At 40.7% G+C, this 21,288-nt stretch overlaps 5 protein-coding genes across 5 annotated transcripts; 2 read left to right on the forward strand and 3 right to left on the reverse strand.

Annotated features, from left to right (window-relative positions):
- Positions 1-248: 248 nt before the first annotated feature.
- HO133_000662 (uncharacterized protein) lies at positions 249-834 on the reverse strand (the record flags this gene model as incomplete). The annotated part of the gene is made up of 3 exons (XM_037291599.1): positions 249-370; positions 427-541; positions 601-834. The coding sequence occupies 3 exons, from the start codon at positions 832-834 to the stop codon at positions 249-251; spliced, it is 471 nt and encodes a 156-aa protein (XP_037151961.1).
- A 3,250-nt stretch (positions 835-4,084) lies between these two features.
- On the reverse strand, positions 4,085-5,410 carry HO133_000663 (uncharacterized protein; the record flags this gene model as incomplete). Its single annotated transcript, XM_037291600.1, has 1 exon — positions 4,085-5,410. One exon carries the CDS (start codon positions 5,408-5,410, stop codon positions 4,085-4,087), a length of 1,326 nt encoding a protein of 441 aa, XP_037151962.1.
- A 9,220-nt stretch (positions 5,411-14,630) lies between these two features.
- Positions 14,631-15,473, forward strand: HO133_000664 (uncharacterized protein; the record flags this gene model as incomplete). The annotated part of the gene is made up of 3 exons (XM_037291601.1): positions 14,631-14,851; positions 14,970-15,060; positions 15,114-15,473. The coding sequence occupies 3 exons, from the start codon at positions 14,631-14,633 to the stop codon at positions 15,471-15,473; spliced, it is 672 nt and encodes a 223-aa protein (XP_037151963.1).
- Positions 15,474-16,132: 659 nt separating this feature from the next.
- HO133_000665 (uncharacterized protein) lies at positions 16,133-17,921 on the reverse strand (the record flags this gene model as incomplete). The annotated part of the gene is made up of 2 exons (XM_037291602.1): positions 16,133-17,505; positions 17,552-17,921. The coding sequence occupies 2 exons, from the start codon at positions 17,919-17,921 to the stop codon at positions 16,133-16,135; spliced, it is 1,743 nt and encodes a 580-aa protein (XP_037151964.1).
- A 705-nt stretch (positions 17,922-18,626) lies between these two features.
- Positions 18,627-20,701, forward strand: HO133_000666 (uncharacterized protein; the record flags this gene model as incomplete). The annotated part of the gene is made up of 2 exons (XM_037291603.1): positions 18,627-18,674; positions 18,767-20,701. 2 exons carry the CDS (start codon positions 18,627-18,629, stop codon positions 20,699-20,701), a joined length of 1,983 nt encoding a protein of 660 aa, XP_037151965.1.
- Between the last annotated feature and the right edge of the window lie 587 nt (positions 20,702-21,288).

The following is a 21,288-nucleotide window of genomic DNA, read 5'->3' on the forward strand; positions in this document are numbered from 1 at the left end:
CCTTAATTGACGAGTGTGATAATAGCAACACGGTTCAATTAAGGTACTCGTAATAACAGTACTCAACAGCAGGATTGAGCAGGCATGTTCTTCCCCGAACACCTTATATCACAGACATAACGGAGGTATACTCGTACATAGCTCCAGAGACTCCGAGTCTGCGTCATCGATAACCCGACCATGGCTGGCTTTACAGATAATAGCACAAAGGCGTCTCAAATACACACCTTTTACTATACTCTCTACCACTAACTCCCAACGCCTCTTGAGTACGTGGCTGGAATCTGACGTGGCTGCGATACGGCAGAATGTATCTTCGTGAACGTTGCTTGGGGGTGATGTTCCAGTGTATCTTGAAGAAGACTGACTGCTATTGATAATAGCGTGTTTAAGCTAAATACTAATGAAAACACCGGACGGGCGTACTGGCTTTGCCGTTGTCGCATGCGCGCGTGCGAACGGTGAGAACTTCGGAGTCACGCATCCACCGTAGTTCCGCGGTCGGATTCAATAGCCATTTCGATTTCTCAGCTTTGGTAACCTGTGGAGCTGAGAATTTGAGATGTTCGATGGCGCGCTGGTCGGAATGACTGCCGATACCGACATGGGTGGACTTGAACTGGGAAACAAGCCAACGCCTCGGCTCGAAAATTGGCGGATAGCCTTGGGCTTGATTGCTAGAATGACTTGATCAGAGTGACCCTTCTTCTCGATGTTGCTAGCGCGGTCGGAGATGGGAACGGCGACACCATGCGTTTGACGCTCGACTTTCTTGACCATTGTGTTGACCCTGATATTCCACATAGCACTAAGGCTGCGCTCGACTTCAGCCATGTTTGGCTTGCGAAGACCTGTTTTTTTGCACAATGTATGCTGCACAAGTTCAACCATGCCTGATCCAACGACACAGATGGGTTACTTTTTCAGGGCATCGTGGTCTTGTTAGATTTTTTGTAGAAGTGTGGGGAGGAAACAGACCAACTGCAAAAATACGAGGTAAAAAGCAGTGATATTCTAGAGGACTGACAGCAGTACCAAGCAGACTGAAATGATATGTACTTTGATTCGGTTGTTGGCAAATGGATCCAACAGCTCCCATGATCTGTATTACACGGTACCATACCTACCTAAAACATAATTTTAATGTCAGCAGCGACCACGGTACAGTGCGCTGTGCCCGCACCACCCATATTGGGATGTGATTGGATATTAGAGTACACGCCGCGATTCTGTTGTCCCTGGCACAGCGTCTTGTTGCAATTTACTGCTGTGTTAGTAGTAGCGTGCTCTAGAAGTCAGTGTAGAATACTATTGCATAGCAACGAATGGCCTGTTGGTGGGCAAATCTGACAATTAATAATGCCTTCGTCACCTCAATACTCATTTGAGGGTTGGGACCTCGTCAATCCGGTAGTCAATCGAGAAGTAGATTGGGTCGTTGCCTCGTATTTCCGTGTTGAAGTGCCATATAGCTCAAATTCTGACACGCTCGAAAATGTAAAACGAACCATGTTCTTCCCGTTATGTTTCACTCTAGGGATTCGATCTTTCGCCCGGATATGGGGAACACAAGTTCATTCATAGCATCAACTGCGGGTGCATCTGCCATGTTTCGTGCGACGTCATGTCTTTCACAAATCCTTCTCATGGGCCGTGAACCAAGGACGTGAACACGCAGCAGGTCTGTTTACCGCTCGAAAGTGAGGGATTTGAAGCTAAAGTCCAGGCGGAGCCCCAAAGTCCAGTCCGTTTCAACCACCCACGAAAGGACTTTGTATTGTCCAGAGCTTTTTCTGCACTACTGTTCGACCGCGTCCCCCTTTCCTGGTGCCAAGAACCGCAGCTGCCATAAACGCGCGTTGAGGACAGTATCCACGGCATTTCCCCGTTTGTCACTTTCCGCTACCCGAGGTTGAAAAGCAACGGTCAAGAAGGCACAACGTGCTAACAGAGGGTGCGCAAGACGAATGGTACAAACGATGGACGGTTTTCAGAAATCTTTACTCGGTCGAGGAAGGTACTAAGCATGAAAAGGGGAAAGACAAAAAAACAGCTAGTCAGCTTTCGCTCCTTTCTTACTTGCCAGCGTTGCATCTTGGGGCTCTGTTTAAGGAGATGCAAAACACGTCGAGTCTGGGCAATGACACCATAATCGACATGGCCAGACGTGGCTGACGGGCCTTTGCACTGCCGTCTGCGAGCTTGATGGAGACGGCTCTCTATAGATCGATGCTTCTGAGCATAGGTACCTCCATCGCAGTTGCGCGTCGTTGTGATAAAACCTATGATATAACATCCCTGATTGAGTTTCTGTGGTCCTCCCACCTTCCTTTTCTTCTTGCCGTGCTGCGTTGTCCGAGAAAGTTGCTCCTTCCTTCCCTTCTTGAGTCCTAACGTGAACAGCCAAGTGGACCTTCTCCTGAACACTACAAATACCTTTCCTTGTCTCCATTCTTCTTCCTTTCTACATCCTCCTTCTTTACACACCAAAAGGCTTCAACCCACTTCAACTTGTTTCGTTCACTCTAGCCTCTTTCTTCATTTACTTGCCATCATCATCAAGCACACATCATCGTCCTCACATCTGCACAGCTGCTCCATCACCCTTGCTATCCTCTGCAATCTCGCTTTGCAAGCATTATGCACAATCGCTCCAGGCTGGCGTCTCCACTACCCTCTCGACCCTCTGCTGCACCCGCATTTCCCATCTCATACATTAGAATGCTCGCAGCTGCTTGCGTCTGCTGGAAGCCGACGTTGTCAGCCTGGGCATATCTTGTGTACGTCCTCATCTGCCACGTGTTGACTTGCAATGGTTGATGGTGCCTAGACTCTTCAACAAGGCCTACCCTGAGGATGCTCTCCCATCACACATTTTCCACCTGCACAGCACATGAACTCCAGCAGCATACTACTGCATAACAAACATGCCCCAGCTCGCTAACAGCACACACGCTCAAGCTCGTCAGTTGCACACACGCTTCCCCTATACACAAGCCCCTTATGCACACAAGTCTCCAACGGCACGCATACTCCTCGTCACCAGCTGCACACATGCCCACCCTGCGCACATGACTCCACCGCACACACGTCTCCAACAGCACGCATACTTCTCGTCACCAATTGCACACATGCTCCTCCTAGCCAGCACACACATGCTCATGGCCAGCAATTGCACGCACGCTCGGTCTCGCCAGCAACATATTTGCTCCTGGTCACTGCGCATATACTCGAGCTCGCCAGCTGCACACGTTCTTCCCCCGCACACACGTCTCCAGCACCACGCCAGCTCCAGCCGGATCGGCTAGTGCTCGTTGGAGCGTTATATTGGGGGCTTCATCCCTACGGCAAGCCTTTGACCAAGGAGTTGTTGAATTTACTTTAGCTAATCGTGATTAGGTGGCGCGTGCATCACCCTTTGTCATACTCCGATGAACATTGTCAGCGATGGATGAGAAACCAAGGTAGGGTGGCAATGTTTTCTTTGAACCTGGAGTCTGGTTTGAGTTCCTTCCGTGCAGCTAGCGTGGGATGTTGAGTTCGATTCTCATACAAAGCGGAAAATTGGCATTTGTCTAGACCCACATGGTGGTTGCCGAAAGGCGCAATTCATACTACTCAGTGATGGCAAGCTGACCTCCTTTTTTTTATGGACTCCCACTCTTAAACCTCTTCCGGCTCAAGACGCCTCGAAGCTTCAGATCGACGTCTGCAACCACCAGTATGGTCGTCATTCATCAGTCCATACTGCCGGTACTACCATCGAATCCCTCCTGTGTCCGAGGTATTTGTTTGATTATGCAAGCCCATCAACAAAGTTGCTAATATCTCGCAGTAGAGCATTCTCACCTTAGATGCCACCGCAAACCCAAGGTCCAGGGCTGGTACAAGTTGTTCCTCCATCTAGTGGATTCGTTTGAGTAGTTGAGCTTTAGCAGAAGTGTTTTCGGCATCAGTCCAGCTTAGCAGTTTAGTAATTGAAACTGTCGCATCTTTGTTCATCTTTCCACTTGCGCCGCATGAAACTGTCGCTAGTCGTGAGGCCCAAAGGAAACAGTGAGACCTGCAAACATCTCTCACAGTCCTACTTGACAGGCTGCCGAGCCTTTTTAGCCACAAGATCTGCCAGCTCATTGCCAGGTATATTTACATGTCCTGGAACCCAATGGAGTTGTACCTCCACCCCAAGTCGTTGGAGCTCCATTGATTGGTCGATGATCTTCTGCACCACCTTTCTGCCATCAGACCTACCTTTTCCAATCTTAACCAGCGCCACTGCACAATCGGAGTAGACTACCGCGAGAGAACAGGGATCTTGTGGCTTCACTTGTGCACGGTCGGCATGAACTTTCTCTAATGTAACCTGCAGTGCTTGCCAGATGGCCCACGTTTCGGCGTCCTCTTGATCTAGCGCTTCGCGTATGCGATAGCCTTTGGCAGTCCATAGCGAGGCCCAGTACTGCCGATGCGTTTTGTGTACCACTGCGATACCTGTTAATCCGTTGTCGCTCGATACGGCTGCGTCAACGTGAAATGAGTGGCGGCCTGGCTCTGTTCGCAGCATTCCGTCCTTGGCGTGTTCGGAAAGAGCCTGGCTCATGGCGCTGAGTCGATGTTGGATGATTATCAGGCCGGCGAAGGCCTCGGTCTTGGTTGTTCTGGTCTCTGCGCCTATCTCGCTGGCTTGCGTAATGATGATTTGCTCGCACGCGCTGTCCTCATCCTCTTGACCATCATTGTGGATGTCAATGGTTTGGAACGTTTCTGGAAATACATCTGTTCTCTTCGCTCTCTTCAGCTCGCTCTTCATGCAAGCTTCTTCGAAAAGGTCTGACTCGGATCTCTTCATCTGTTCTTGCTCGAATCGTCGCTGCGCGCGGGCGACTATCATCGATGGAGCCAGGCAGGCTTCGAGGCGTAAAAGCCGTTTTGCGAATCGGCGTACGGTCCTTTTGGTGGCGTCTTTCCCTTTTCGTAGGGGAGGGGGGATTGGAACTAGATACGGAAGGAGATAAGAGGGATATATTGAAGGGGAAAAGGGGGGCGCGGAGAGGACGAATCCGATGGAGGTAGGTGAGTGTGGGGATGATGACCGGATGGGTGAGGTGGTGCGTTCCATGCCGTTGCATTGAGTCGATAGGTGTTGTGGAGGGGACGGAGATGTCTTGGTTTGAGGAGGAGCTTGATGAGCCGAGTCACTTGGAAGTGGAGTGATGGAGTTTTCGCTCATGCTGGGCGTGACGATCGCCATTGGCGGGATGAGAACCTCCTGGGTTCTTTCTGGTATACGAGTCTGAACGGGTATACCCTCACGTGTTTCGTCCAGCCGGTCATGTGCTTTGACATCTAAATGCTCGGGTGCAGGCCATTCTTTGTCTGGAATGTTGGAAGATAAAGGGCATCTACGCATTTTCGTGGTGGTGGTGGTAATATTGTTGACTGCTTGAGGTCCGTAAATTCTCGCGATTCTTGAGTGGCCGTCCCTTGCTAACAAAGTCGGCAGGGCCTTTTGGTACAGACCCTCGGAAATATTTTAGGGATGAGATTTATGAGTCCATTCATCAAATAATGCGAATATAATCAAAGGAACTGACAAACTATGTCATGTGGAGGCTTGGTCCTGAGTCACAGCTCAAAAGTGCTCATCAATCATACTAATACAGGTGCAGGTCCTCGCTATGCTTAATCACTCCATCTAAAATGAGGACAATGTCAAGCTTAGTGTTGGAAATAGATATGAAGGATTGATTGATTAACTATAGAAAGGTATGTAGGCTACTTATACCATATAAAGCCCATGCTAATTTGCCACCTGATTACCACCATGTGGGGTAGCTACAACACAGGTACTACAGCAAATCTCAATATACCCCCATAATACAGCACCATTGGCCATACCCCCATGCTACAGAAATGACTAAGCCAAAATGTGTGTGCTTGAATAATCTTCGAAGTTATTACCCCTTGAAGTTATAGCCAATTTAATCTAGAACTTCTATGTCTATTCTATACTCTTTTCTTTACATTTTATTTATTCTTTTATTAGTTCTTTAAATCAATTCAAAGTTAATTATAGATATTAAATATAATAGTTATCGCTACGATAACCAAATCCACAGTACTCGTATTTCTCTTTTTAAGTAGTCTTATTTACTTAAATAGTCGGATAAAAGTTATAAAGGGCTTAATTATATTAACGATTGGCTTCGAGAATTATTTAGCGTATTTTTTTAGCCGTGATTGAGAGCGTAATAGTTTAAATTTAAATAAGATATTAATACTCTTATAGTAATAATATAAAGAGATAGAGAATTATACGATTATTTATATCGAGTATAATCTTTATAATATCGATTTTTTCTTTAAGAACCTTAATATAAGTAAGATACTTAGATATTATTTTGAATACTTTGAATTAAAGCGTGTAATATTCTTTTAAGAGACGTATGAACTCGAAGAATCTCGTAAACTAGAGTATAATTCGAAGTCTTATAAATATAAGGTAGTTGTTATTAAATTCGGTCTTTATAAGCTTCTATTAAATATCTAGACTAATCGTTAAAATTATAAGATTGGCTACTTTCTAGAATTTCTCTTTTTAATTCTTTATTACCTTCTCTTATTTCTTAGTAATTAGAGGAGATATCTCTATGAAAATATAAGATAAGATACTTAGTTATATTAACTATAGAGTTCTATAGAAGAAAAGAGCGACTTAATACGGGCGCGCTAAGGCGTGTTACGTGACGTAGTCACATAATCGCTAAGACGCTAAGAGTTACGTAATCTAAATTTCAATACTCTCCTTTATACGTATTCTTTTATAAGCGAAACTTAGTAACTATAAAGTTTAATACTAACGGTATCAAAATCGAGTAGGTAAGATAAAGTAATTAGCGTCGGGTAGTAAAAGTGAAATTAATATCGGGTAGCTAAAGTAAGTTAGCGCCGAGTAGCTAATATAAAACTATATCTCTTATACCTCTATCTCTCTTCATACGAACGAAATTAAAAAATATAAGATTTAAAGTTCGCGATGTTTAAAATAGAGTAGGTAAAGTAAAAAGTCGAAATCTAAAAACGACTATATTAAACTATGGCCCTTACTCAAATATAACTTAAATTCCACTTTTTATCAAAAAGCGGTTTTTCGGAAATTTTATTTCTAGATTATCTAATATATACTAAAAATCGATTAATTTAAGATCGAAGAATATATATAAGAGTAGCTAAATAAAATAATTAAAAGAAATTCTCTTAGCTATATATCGCCGGCTATAAGACCTCTATAAGAGTCGTTTTAGATAATTAATTCTTAGTAATAGTAGCTACGATAGCGGCGATTTAAAGATATAATACTCGAGATATTAATAATAAATAAATATAAATTTTTCGAAAGAGTTTTAAAAGTTTAATAGCGATAGTAATAATAGCGCTAAAGAAATAGCTATTTCGATATAAAATAGCGAGTTCGCTAAGTATTAAGTCTAATATAATAACTCGATAAACAACTTAAGTAGATTATCTATAATATAGAGATTAATGAAATAGCTCTTCTAAAGTAGTCGATAATAAGCGACTTCTTTAAATCTAGGTGTAAATATAATAGAATAGCTTCTCTACTAGATATTATTAAACTAAGACTATACTAAGATAGTAGTAAGATTAATAGCTATCGAGGGGGTAAGTAGGTGTAATTTTTACTCTAAGAATATCTTAAAAAATAATGAATTTATTTAAGCAAAGAGCCTTAATAAGTCTATTAATCATCTATTTATTAGTGAGAATATATCGTATATTTATAGTGCTATTATTAATCTTTTCTCGCATAAAATAGTAAATAATATTAATATACTTAATACGAGTATAGAACTAAGTATTCTTTATGAGGGTAATTACGCTTTAATTATTATCGAAAATAATAATAACTTTAGAGTTTATATTATCGAGGCGAAGAAGTTAATTAAGTAGATTCTTTAGCTAAATTACTTCTTTAATAATCTATATTTAATCGATATACTCTATCTTATAAGTAAATAATATTATAATAGCTTAATACTTAGATAATTAATTAATTGCGTCGTTCTCTATATTAAAGAGATAATTAAATATAAATCTCTAGGTTATATTATTAGTTTAATTAGAATCGATATAATCGATAAGTTCTTAAAGAGAGCCTTTATATATAAGTTTATAGTATACTATACTTCTTAGATATTAAAAGATTCGAATAATCGCATTTTAGTGCGCTGAAATCGGGTTAACTAAGTAATGACTTATTAATAATATCGCGTAGGCGATATCGAGATAGATATCGAGTATAATATATATAAGAGATCTTATCGCGAATTAATAGTTCTCTTATAATTTCTTTAGAATAATATAGTTCTCTTTAACGAAAGCTAGTTTATAATTAATTTCGAGAGATATCGATATTAAGATAAGGTTTTAATAATTAAAATAATTTAAGAATTATATAATGTAAGTCTCTTATTCTAGACGAAGGATATCGCTATAATAATCTCTCTTAATAGTTATATTTAAGTAGTAGATATATAATCTTAAATTCGATATATGAAACTTCGCGTTAAGACCCTTTTTAATTCGCTAAATCTCGATTTTACTAGAATTAATAATTAGAATATTATCGATATAAAGCGCTATAATAATACTCTCTTTAAGATTTATAAATACGCTATTATTTAATTTAATAGAGAGAAAGCTTAGCTTCTTTATATACTTCGAGAAGTATTAATATTAGACTTAAGGGGACTACTTTAAATTATAAAGTGTTTTATTTAGCTTATAGACCTTAATATTGTTCTTATTAAAGCCATCGAGTTAATATATATAAATCTCTTTCTTTATATTATTATATAGAAAGATAGTTTTAACATCTATTTACTCTAAATTTTAATCTAGAGCGATTATAAATATAAAGATCGTCTTATAACTTATAAGCTTTATTATTAACGCGAAAGTATTATAATAGTTATAACTCTTCTATTATTCGAATTCTTAAATAATCTAGCGTATCTTATAGCGAGTAATTTCTTTATTAAGACCTTATTTTAAGATATAGATCTATCTATCTCTTAGAATATAAGCCTTAAAAGGCGTCTAAATAAGATATTAAGTATTATTATTTATAAAAGATTTATACTTATCTTTTATAAAAAGTTTTTAATTTATTCGAAATAGCTAATTAGATATAATTTACTCGTAAATAGTAGACTCGAAAATATTTGACTTATTAATATAGTTTATAAGTAAGGCGAATATCGTAAAGATTCTTAAAAGAGGGTTAGGGGATAGATCTTATAGATTTAAAATTATAAGATTCGGATAATCGTATAGTACTCTTTAAATAGCGCTTAATTTATAATCTTCGCGAATAGCTTATATAACTTCGATAATAATAAATAATAAATTTAAGTCTAAAAAAATTTTCTATATAGATAGTATAGGTCGAATTATCGATATAGATATAAATATAGTATTTAATCGAGTAGCTTATATTAAAGATACTTAAGCTAAGGGCTCTCGCGTAGTTAATTAAGTACGCTATACTAAAGACTCTTATATAGATCTTCGCGAAGGCGCTAGCTTATTAGCTAGCTAGAGAAAATTTAACCTTAACCTTATAAATACTAGAGATCTTAAAACTATTAAAGATTTAATAGCTATTCTAGTTATAGATATAATATCTTCTAAAGCTTCTTTAGATTTAACGTCTTTCGAAATATTAATAATACGCTATCTATTTAATACTTTCTCTATAACAAATACTAATACTATTAAACGTTATCGCTTATTTAAGAGCTTATAAACCTCGATTTCTTCTTTCGAGTTTATAACTAAGGGCTATTTTTCTATGAAGTATACGCTATTAGCGCGAATAACTATTTTCTTAGTAAGATTATATAGTCGAAAGATATACTCCCCCTTATATCTTAATAGAATATACTTTTCGCTTCGATTTATAAGCTTCTTCTAAAGTCGTTTTATCGCGTAAGCGATAAAATCGATTATATGTAAATAAGAAAAAATAGACTTTCGTTAATAGAAGATCTTAAAAGAAATTATAATAATTCTAATATTAGATAACTATATTATTAAATAATTAGCGATAATAACGATTTCAGGTTAAAAAGATTTATTAAGATTAAAGCTTAAAAGAATAGAATATATTTTATATAGTAAGATCTATCTAAAACGCTTGACTATATTATTTATCTAAGAATTATTAAAAATAGTAGATTTCTACTTAATACTCGATAAAGCGAGATAGTTAAGAAAGACTTTAAATATATACTTACCTTTATTATTAAGATAATTATAAGAATATAACGAATATCTTACTCTTATAATAAATATAATAGACTTTAAAGTAGAAGATAAAATTATTTTTAAATATTATAAAGTATCTATAACTATTAAAATCTATAGAAAATAGAGACCCTATAAGATCGCTATAAATGAATTTACTTAATTATATATTAAGCGTAGTAGAACTAATATAGAGAATAGTCTTTTAGCGCCCTATAATATAGTACTCATAAGTATACTCATTCGCGATATTCTTAATAAAATTTATATCTACCGCTATAGCGAAAAGTCTATTTAAATTCTACTAACTTAAATAACCCATATAAGTATATTAAAGTTAATAAATTAAGTTTAAAGAAATACTATATATCGTTAAAGTACTATTTAAACTATTCTAGAGATCGAGAAAGAATAAATCTTAATTACGAGTATTTATAAGCTTTAGATTATCTTTAATTAAAGCGTAGTTAATCTTATAAAAGTCGATTACAATATCGATATTTAAGAGTTTATTAATAAAAAGAAGATTAACGTCTATATTAAGTATATATAAGATATTAAATAGAATAATACTTATACGCTTATCTTAAATAGAGTAATTTAAATTAATAATATTACGATTAAGAAATTAAATTTAACTATTCTTAATATCGCGAATAGAGCGAGAGTAAATCTTTTTATAGATAATAAATATTAAATAATTAATAAAGAAATAATAAGAGTAGCTAGAGTTTACTATTATATAAGAGTATAAATCGACGAAGTTAGCTATTATTAAGTTATACTTTAAATTAAAATTAACGACTATTAAGTTAATAACTTTCTTATTATTAATTATATTAAAAATATTAAAATTATTAAAACTAAAATTTATATAATATATAGTTAAATTTAATTCTTTTAGAAAGATATAGTTAATATTAAGATACTTATTCTTCTCTAAAGTAGAAGCGTTAAAGAATATCTCTTTAATACGCTTACGCTTAGTGTTAAGGCTCTTTTCTATATTATTAAAGTTAATTATAGCAATTTAAGCCTTCTTCTTCTTTTTCTTATTCGATATAAACTTTTTAAACTTTAGATAAAAGAACTTAATCTAGTATTTAATCGGGGGATATCTAAATTTATATTTAACGACCTTATATAGAGAGTAAGTTTCGCGATTAATTTCTAAGTTATTAGCTTTATAATATCTAGCGAACTACTTATCTTTACTCTTATCGCTATTATTATAAATAGCGTATATAGTAATATCGCTATCTTTAAATAATAGTAAATAAGTTTCTTTATTTATCGCGATATAGATAATCTTATTAAATTTAATAATCTTATCGTTATATAGCTTATAAGTCTAAATATAAATTATTATAAAGATATTAAAAGAGTTTTTAAGTCTTATAAGAAAGAGTTAAATTAGAAAAGGCTTTAATAGAATAAGCGATTTATATAGACTAGCGATTTCGATAGTAATTTTATAAAAGTTCTTTTTATATTAGCGAATATCTCTCTTGAAAGTAAGAGTAATATCGAGTAATTAGCGAATTAGCTTTATATAGAGTTCGAAGCTTTTAGACTTATAATATTTAGCGATAGCGTTTAATATTACTTAAGAATTCTTATTATTATAATCGATTTTAATAAGCTAGTAATTACTATACTCGAGATATTAAAAAATAGCTATATAAATTTTAAGCTTAATAATTTTAATAAAGAATAAAAGATTATTAAGTATTAATTAGTTCTTAATATCTTATTTTTATCTAATATATTCTATATTAGATTCTAGAATAGCGATAAAGATTAAAGGAAAACTACTTTTATTAAATTAAGACTAATTAAGAGTATTAGCCGTAGCGCGCTATAACTAATTATTTAAATCTATTATTATTAGAAGATAGTTTAAATAATAATACGTAGAATACTAATAGAGAAGGCGATAATAGCGATAATAATAATAATTTAGCTACTATTTTAGACGAGATAGTAGAATTAGAGAAAGACTCTAAGAATAACTTTAAAGCGAGTAAAATAGATTTTTTAATATAAAGATTAAATAGCTTAATATCGCTTATAGAGCTAAAGATATCTTCGCTAACTTTAAATTTAGAGTTAATAAGACTATTATTTAATAAAGTAACAAGAGTAAAATAAATACTCTAATCGTCGTTAGAGTTCTTAAAGATCTTATTAATACTAACTAACTATCGCCTTTAGGCTTCGAGTTCTTATATAAAAAATAGAAAGTATTTATATATAGAGCTGCGATAGATATAGATAATCTAATTAAAATAAAAGATATTTAGTAATAAGAATAACTTATAAACGTAGGCTGATTTCTAATAGAATTATACGAAATGTAATTATTATAAGCGTACGAATCTTCTTCTTAAAGGGGGATTAATATTCTTTTTATATTATTTATTTAGAGATTTAGATCTAGAATATTTATATCGCTAACTACTATTATAAGACTTCGAAGATTATTCTAATTTTATAATTATAATAGTAGAATATAAGCGATTATAAAAAAAGAATTCGATAATAAGGCTTTAACTCTCTTCTTTAAGGGGCTTCTAAAGGCCTAGAAGCTAATATTAATAAGATATCCTTATTATTTTAGTCTTAGTAGGCTTATAAGCGCACTGAGAGATAGTAATACCAGCTCTGAAATGCTTTAGATTACGATTAAACTATTAATACTAATATTTAATTACTTTTAATTAATAATTATTAATTCGATAATTAATATATAGTTTTAAACTTAATATTAATATAAAATAATTTTATTTTTAATAGAGTTAAGTATTCTAATTTAGCGAAAGCTAGTAAGATTTAAAGATCTTAATAATATAACTTAATCGTATAGCGATATAATTATATACTTAATATATTTAATAAATTCGATATTTCGGCTAGAGGCGATATACCTTAGCTCACTTAAGATAAAGGCGAAAGCGATTTTTAGTCCTTTATATTATTAATAAATTATATTCACCTAAGCTTATAACTATTTTAAGAGAAAAAAAATACTTCTATTAAGAAGGTTAAAAGAATATCTCTATAGCTACTACTATCTTTATATAATAGACTTTAGATATTATAAGATAAATACTAAAAGTCTAAAAATAGTTATAATTATAGAGGCGAATAGTAGTTATAATATAATAGTTATCGAGTAGAGTCTAGGCTTATAATCTATAAAAATATAAGATAAGATACTTAGTTATTAACTATAGAGTTCTATAAAAGAAAAGAGCGACTTAACACGAGCGCGCTAAGGCATATCACGTGACGTAGTCACGTGACCGCCAAGACGCCAAGAGTTACGTGATCCGAATTCCAACAATCTCTATATCCTTTTCTAAACTGGCTATTATCGTAGTGACTATATCTTTAGACTTATACTCTCTTTAAGTGTATTTTTAAAGCTTCTTTGAAAGAAGCTCTGTATAAATGTTAACGAATTATGATCCGAAGTTTTCTTCGGATAGGAGGTCGAGTTTGTGACCACTATCCTTTGATGTGGATATTTTGAATGAAATAGACCCTTTGGCCTATAAATGGAATAGACCCTTTGGCCTTTGAATGAAATAGACCCTTTGGCCTTTGAATGAGCTAGACCCTTTGGCCTATGAATCCCCTGGTGTCTTAGGGTTGGAATGACTTGAATCAATAATTGACTGCTGCGTAGTAGCAGCGCGAGGGCTCATAACCTGTTGGAAATGTATGAGAAGGATTGATTGATTAACTATGGAATGGTATGTAGGCTACTTATACCATGTGAAGCCCATGCTAATTTGCCACCTGATTGCCACCATGCGGGGTAGCTACAACACAGGTGCTGCAGCAAATCTCAACACTTAGATGTAATGAGAGCTGGTATAGGTGAGGTTCATTTTCGCATGGTGAGTCCTTGCGCATACTCTACCACCACCACGTCCATTCGTATTCCACGAAAGTGTTCAAATGGGTGGATTTCATCAAGTGGTAGATGCCATGCCAATTCCTACTTAGATTAGCTGTACAAAGCGGATAACCAGAAGACCCTGCTTAGATGGTAGGGTGCAATACGAATACTCTGTAGAAGTCAGGTGGTCAGCTAGCACGCGAAGGAAATTTCGTCTCCTGCCAAAACATAGTCTGCGACAAATGTGCTTCGCGGAGGCTTTACGCAACGGCTTTAACCCCGAGTTGCAATAAGCAGAATGACTAAATACTCTACAGAGCACTCCAGTCCCGTCTATACAGGCCAAGCCTCCATTTGCCGTTGACAGCATCATCCGTTCAGGCTTCCCGCCATCATGGCCCATGTCATCTTGACCGGTCGCACGGGCACCGCTGGATCCGCTGTCTTCGCCCGCTGCATCGCTTCCTCCAGCCTCACTCGCATTCCCGTGCTTCCAAAACGGCCCGTCAAGGAAGCCCAGAGCGTTGGAAAGGTCGATGCGGTATACGCAAGGACTGCTCGAGCAGTTGAAGGGAGCCAGTGGGATGTGGGTGGGCTTCAGGGCATCTCAGCTGGGTAGGTTCAGTGGTGAAAACGTAAGTATAGCGGAGGAACCGCGCACGCACAAGATGTAGGCTCTGAGGAGTCCATGAGAGAAGAAGGGCTGACGTAGATTTCGGTTCAATTAATACAGAGTTCCTACCCTCGACTACCCTCTCGCAGCCGCCAAAGCGTTCGCTACGCTGAGTCCGCTCTACAACATTGTCTACGACTGGGGAGAAAGAGTCAGCCATTCTAAGCTTCTATTGCAATTAGGTCTCAGCTGATCCCTTTGAAGGCTACGCGCGACCCAGGTCGATTTACCGCCCTTTTCGCCAGCACGAATGGCGCTGTCCTCCCTTCCGTCCGCCCCGCCTTTATCGACGACACGCAGGATGCCGAGCTCAAACAAGGGAAAAGGCCTTCCTCGTATGCTTTGATGGACGAGATGGCGCTGGTGTTAAGGCCAGATTGGCCGAGTGGAGTCAGCCCGTCAGGGAAATTGGCAGGAGCTCAAGTCAGATGTGTGGAAGAACAGGGAGCTGGAGAGGAGCTGGGGAGGGCATATCAAGGCAAGGGCGTCAGATTTAATGGAGAGACAGAAGGTGTGGGAAGCCTGATTGAGAATATAGGATGGAGAAGGTTGGCAGGACTGTAGCAGGTCGATTTTCTGCAAATTTATCTACAATGCCTCCTCGTCACCTATTTCTGACCCGGCCGGACCCATCACGACAGTGGAATGCCCCCAAAACGCGCTCTTCACCACGCAAAGCAACGCCTCCATCCCCATCGTCCCCTTTCCTCCATCACCAAGACTTGCCCTTCTCCTCCCCCGACCTCTTGCATCACCGGCTTCAATTATCAATCTCTCACCCGGCCAGGAATCCCCAGAGCCTCCCTCATCATCGGCCTCTCCTCTTCCAAACGCGCCAAAACAACCGCGGCCTCCCGGCTCAAACGCTCACTTCTGAGCTCCTCCTCATCCTTCGCGTTGAAGTAACGAACGAGCTCGGGAGCAGGCTCCTCGGCGATGCCCCCATGATCTGGCTACGCGTGTAGCCGACGTTGCAGCGGCGTGCTTGGCTAGGAGATGCGCTAATTCCATGGATCAATCTTTGTGTCTTTAGAAGATTCACTACTCTCAGTTGTGCGTTTGTGTTGACGTTGCCTACGTCGAGCTTCTCGCACCTCACGATTGTCTGATTGATTTGTAGTCATGGCTGCAATGCGAAGTGCAATTGTGCGGTAGTGTGGTGTGCGATGCTTCTTATGTTCGTGGTGGCTTACGTGGTCAAGTGAGATAAGTACAATGCGACTCTACCTCGTTTCCACTTCCCACCCATCCCAGCCCGCCTCATCGGTACCATTCGACCTTGTCCCTCTTGAGAACCCAACCCTAATCCCAGCAATATCGACCGCACTCTTCGCATACCTGACCTTCGCCCCGAAGCCCTGACTCCACGCCTCGTCAAAGTTCTCCTTAGCGAAAAGCTCTGGCCTTACTTGCTTCATAGCACTTAACGCTCGTTTGCCCACTTCGTCAACGCTATCACTATGCCTCAGTCCACCTTCCCCTTTGCCATAAAATCCAGCATCCCTGAAGCGCGATTTGAGATCGTCGACAACTTCAGGCGGATATAAACCCAAGCTCAAGAGATAGACATTGTATCCAACTAAGCTCACACCGCCCCACCAGCTTCCTCCTTCGGTAGCACGCTTATACAGACCTGTCAGTGCAGCAATAGCGCCCGCGCAGCCAGTCCCGTAATCGCTCATTGGGAAAGGTGGAATGACCGGCCCCTCAAGGTCTAAAAATTCGGTACCTTGCGTCCACGCGACACCAGTCACACAATCCGCAATCTGCTGCCAGCCCGGTCTCTGCGACCATTGAGACGCCTCGGAGTCTGGAGCCTCGTTTGAAGAAGGGGGAAGGGCGCCAAAGCAGGATTCCGAGATGTAGATGATGCCTTTGTTCCGAGACTGAATCAGCTGGAGGATCTGGGAGGGTCCATAGCCTAGGCGGGTTAGAGAGCCAGGACGGTAGCCATCGACAAGTATGTCAGCAGTTTGAAGGAGGGATTCGAATACCTGGCGCGAGTTCGGGTCGCGGAGATTTAGTTCCGTGGCGTGTTTGCCCATGTTGCCGTCAACTTGAAAGAATGGTACGTCACTCAGGTGAGGTGCAGTAACCTTCAAGACATCCGCTCCATACTCCGCCAGGGTACGCCCGATGACTGGTCCAGCGATTATCCTACAGAGCTCCAGTACTCTGATGCCAGCAAGCGGCTGTGGCTTGTTAGTTGTGCTACTTCGGGCTGGAAATGGCACGGGTGGTGTCGAGATTTCTAGATTCTCGAGAGTCCATGGTGGCAGCTCCAGCTTGCTTCGGCCATAATGTGTCTTTTTGAAGTCGTCGTATTTGAGACAAGTTACGCCTGCTTGCCTATGCTTAGCGTTCATTGCTTCAAGCTCTGCAGGTGAGAATTCCTTCATATGGCTTTCGATTAGATTGAGGCAGTCATGATAGTCGGTCACATCGGGTCGGTACCCCTCCAGGCCAATCATGTTGAGTGAGGTTGTTGCTTCAAGCGAGCCATGAAGATGAAAATATTCTCCAGGAGTCCGAGTTTCGTACAGATTGGCTGCAAATCGTCGATAGAGGATCGATTGGGCCTTCAAAAGATCCGTGTCTGGAATCGTAAGTCTATGCTCAAGCTGGCGTCTCTTGAAGCTAACCCTTCAACTTTGACTTGACATTGGGATCCCCTTTTGCCATGCCATCGACTGTCGAAAGATATGCAGCAAAAAGAAAACAAGTGGCTCGCTCTACGCTGATCCTGATGTCTCTCTTATCCATTCCAAAGCGTAAATCAGTAATAGCAGCTATAGTGCTAGCTTCAACAGCCTTCAACGCCGTGACAGCTTCGGTCTCCTTTAGAGGACAAGGCAAGCCTATAACGTCTCCATGGCCTTTAGACTCAAAGGCCACATCTCGAAGATGGTTTTTCACTTCCAGAGGGACTAATCCATCTGCCGTTCGAAGAAGATCTTTGAGTGCTGAATGGATTCCCTTCTGCAGCGAGTATGGCTTTTCACCGTTCAACATCTTGCCAATGGTCAGAATGATCAAAATATCTCAATTTTCACAATACTTGCTTCGAATCAAGGCTCTTCCCAAGAGAAGTAAGTCTACGTAAAGCTTTGAAACTCGCCCTGACCCTTTATAGTCATGTGGACATGATCCGAAGATCCCGGCATCACCTCGTAAGCAAGACCGTAAAGAGCAAGAGTAGCAACCACAGGAAGAGGTACCTTGCCTCGCCTCGTATCAAGCCGTCGTTTCAGCATGACGTTCGCCATGAATAAGATGGTCCCACCGGTGCCAAAGTCAGTGCACCATCCGACTCGAAGCGGGGGTCGATAAGGAAAAGTTGTTCGCCTCAAAGATCGGCAATTTTTGCCTCAATCCCTTAGACGTGGTTTCCCGCACCAAGCCCCTTAGGGTTGGTTCGCGCTTAGTAATGAGACGAGCGGTGCCAACGGGAGCGAGGTCAGTATGCTAACCTAAAGAAGCTTAGCACCTTGGCACGTCTGAGGGACTAACGCTCAAGCGCAGTTCTCGGCTTCCGTAGGACTTCTACATTAGCGCCCTATGAGCTAAGGCGGCCTAGGCGATAAAGTAAACAACTCGTCATTTCTCCGATGACAACAGACTCCAATACCACACCATCGCTTCAAACTTTTGCATCACCTTACACAAACATTGTCACAGGTTCCCAGCGTGATTAAGTGCTCTGATATCTCGCCGAAAATGGCTACACCTCGACGGAGGTCCTCGCGCATCAAGGGCGAAACACCTGTGAGTAAACAGCACTGCCGACATATTAACCCCAGCTTTGCCCCCTGTCTATTTGTGTCGTGGTCCAGGAATACATACTGACCGGGTAATAGTCTCACCTCAATGCTACGCCCTTAGCAAGTAAGCTATCCTCTCTACTCGAGAGGGACGAGTCTCCTCCAAGTGGTGCCCCACGCTCCCTCAACACACTAGTCTCCTCACCACTCGCCCCTTCAAACACTGCTATGGCCCAAGGTCCTTTCACTGGCCAGTCATCGCCAGTCAAGACACCTCAGACAGCTTCTCGTATACAGCCACCTATGGTGGAAATGCACCCAAGCAAAGTCCACCAGAGCACTGTCAAGCCATCGGCGTCTCGTCAAGGCTTCGGCAGTATCTTTTCTCGAATGATTGCTTCTCCTTCAAAACCTACCCTCACAGTGCTCCCTCAGCAGACGCCATCAAAATCGAAAGGCTCTTTGCCCGGCCAAATGACTTCACCTACCTTCGACTTTACTTTTGAGCGCCCAGAATCGGACCTAAGTGTCGAGGCCCAGAAAATCATGGACAGCGTAAGAGAGGAAGCCGCAAAGATCAAAGCGCAGATGGTAGAAGAGCGAAGCAAACAAGAAAACAAAGATGGGGAGGCGGACCAACTCTACGGTGTTGGCGGTCGGAAGATTGCAAAGCCCAAGGGCAAGTCTGGACGGTACAGTGATGTTCACAAGCAAGAGTTCAAGAAGATGGCTTCCATCGCTGGACATGGATCAGTCTGGAAGAACAAGGTCGAGGCCAATGCATCTTCGTTGAAGCGAAGCCCATCAAAGGCAGGGCTAAATGAGCCTCTCGGGAAACTTCCTCGGTCGAAGTCATTCCAAACATTCGGTCAACAGATTTCGAGCGATCGACTTGAGAACACCTCGCCGGGCAAGCGTGTCAAGCAGAACCGTTACGATGATACATCCTCAGCGAGGCCAGTCTCACGAGACACTGACTCGGAGGTAGAGCATACACAGACCACATCTGCCAACGTACGAACTCAGTCTGGCTTACCAAGCGCCGTCACCACTCCTACAAAGGCATCTTTGGCTCGCTCAGTCAGCGTAAAGTCAATGAAGACATCCATGATTCCATCGTTGAGTAGATCTGCTTCTACAAAGACTCTTGGAAGCCCAGTAGCGCCAAAGACTGAAGGAAGCAACAAGTACCTCTCTTCGCTTTCACGCTTTGGCAGCATGAAGTCCATTCTACATCGCTCCCAGCCGAAGTTCTCCAATGATCCAACAAAGGTTGCAGCAGGCACTCACCTGCCACTCCCTCAAGGCAAGATGGATCTTGAGAAGGATTTACCTGATCTCCCTGGTACTCCGTCGGTGGGTCTGCATCGTTCGCCCACGATGAAGCGAGTAGGCTTCACACCCAGCACCAAGTCTCAGCATGACCTTGCAGCCAACTCGCCATCTCCATCCAAGATCCCAACACCATATCCATACCATCAATCGCAACCATCTGATGACACCCCTAAATCCTCCGATCCGATCTCGTATCCGGATCTGGGTAACTCTCCTAATATCACCACTCGCACCAAGATCCATAAAACATCCGCGCCTGGCGACTTCACCTTCCGCTCCGAGAAGACTATGGACTTCGACACCGGATCACCTGCCTCTATTACCAGCCCAGGAAGTACGATCCGTCACGTCCGTCCAAGCAGCATCTCAACGCCTCTGTCTGCCTTCAGCAACCTCCCATCCATTCCGCATGGCATGTCAAACAAGAAGCGACGTCGTGCCGAATCTGACACCGAAGCTGGAGACGAAGAGAATGCCGACCCAATGGCACTGGATGAAGATGATAACGATCAGCGAAAGGCAAAAAAGCAGCGTATGAACGGATCGCAGGGGAAGTCGGCGGAAACCTCCTCCCCATTGAAGAGACGTGCAGCTGGGAGCAGAATCCCAAAAGTTGGTGGTGCAAAAGAGAAGGGAAGGATGGGTATTAGTCTGGGCAGATTGAACATGCTCGCGAGGCCGAAGGAGAGGCGCTAGATCTTGAACGAGCTAACCTTGATACGTCGGACTTGGGGACGACATTGTGGAATAATGCGAATGATTTTCTAATGAGAATGCTACGATAAGTTGATTCATGGATGAGAAATGCGGTCGACATGATGGATCAAAAGTGGTTTTCTTTCTGCCGTGTTGCTATTGAAACTTGTACTTCTCCACTGCCAGGCGCGTTTTTGAGAGGCTCTAGGCTATCGATATGTACGATCGAGTCGCAAGTAGATAGGTGCATTTGCAATGTCACACAATCAACTACCAGCGACGGTTCATAACAAAATTGCCTTCCAGCCAGCATGGCTTCGCTTCATCCGCGCTGATGATTCCCAAGCTGTTTCAGATCGAAGACGCATTCCCTTTTCCGAGCATTCACAGGAAACAGTGACCAATGACAAGAACAGAGGGTTTATAGGATGGTGAACAGTACATACAGCGTCCTCTGAGCCGTCTCAGTACTCCGTAGACGAAAGACGTGCCTGGTCGCCGCGCACGCAGACTCCGGGGTCGGGGGAGGGCGAGGGGGAGGGCGAGGGCGAGGGGCCCAACGCGAAGCCGTCCACGTCTAGGTAGGA

This window comes from Letharia lupina (assembly GCF_014066315.1).
Source record: "Letharia lupina isolate WasteWater1 chromosome Unknown contig_11, whole genome shotgun sequence".
NCBI lineage: Eukaryota > Fungi > Ascomycota > Lecanoromycetes > Lecanorales > Parmeliaceae > Letharia > Letharia lupina.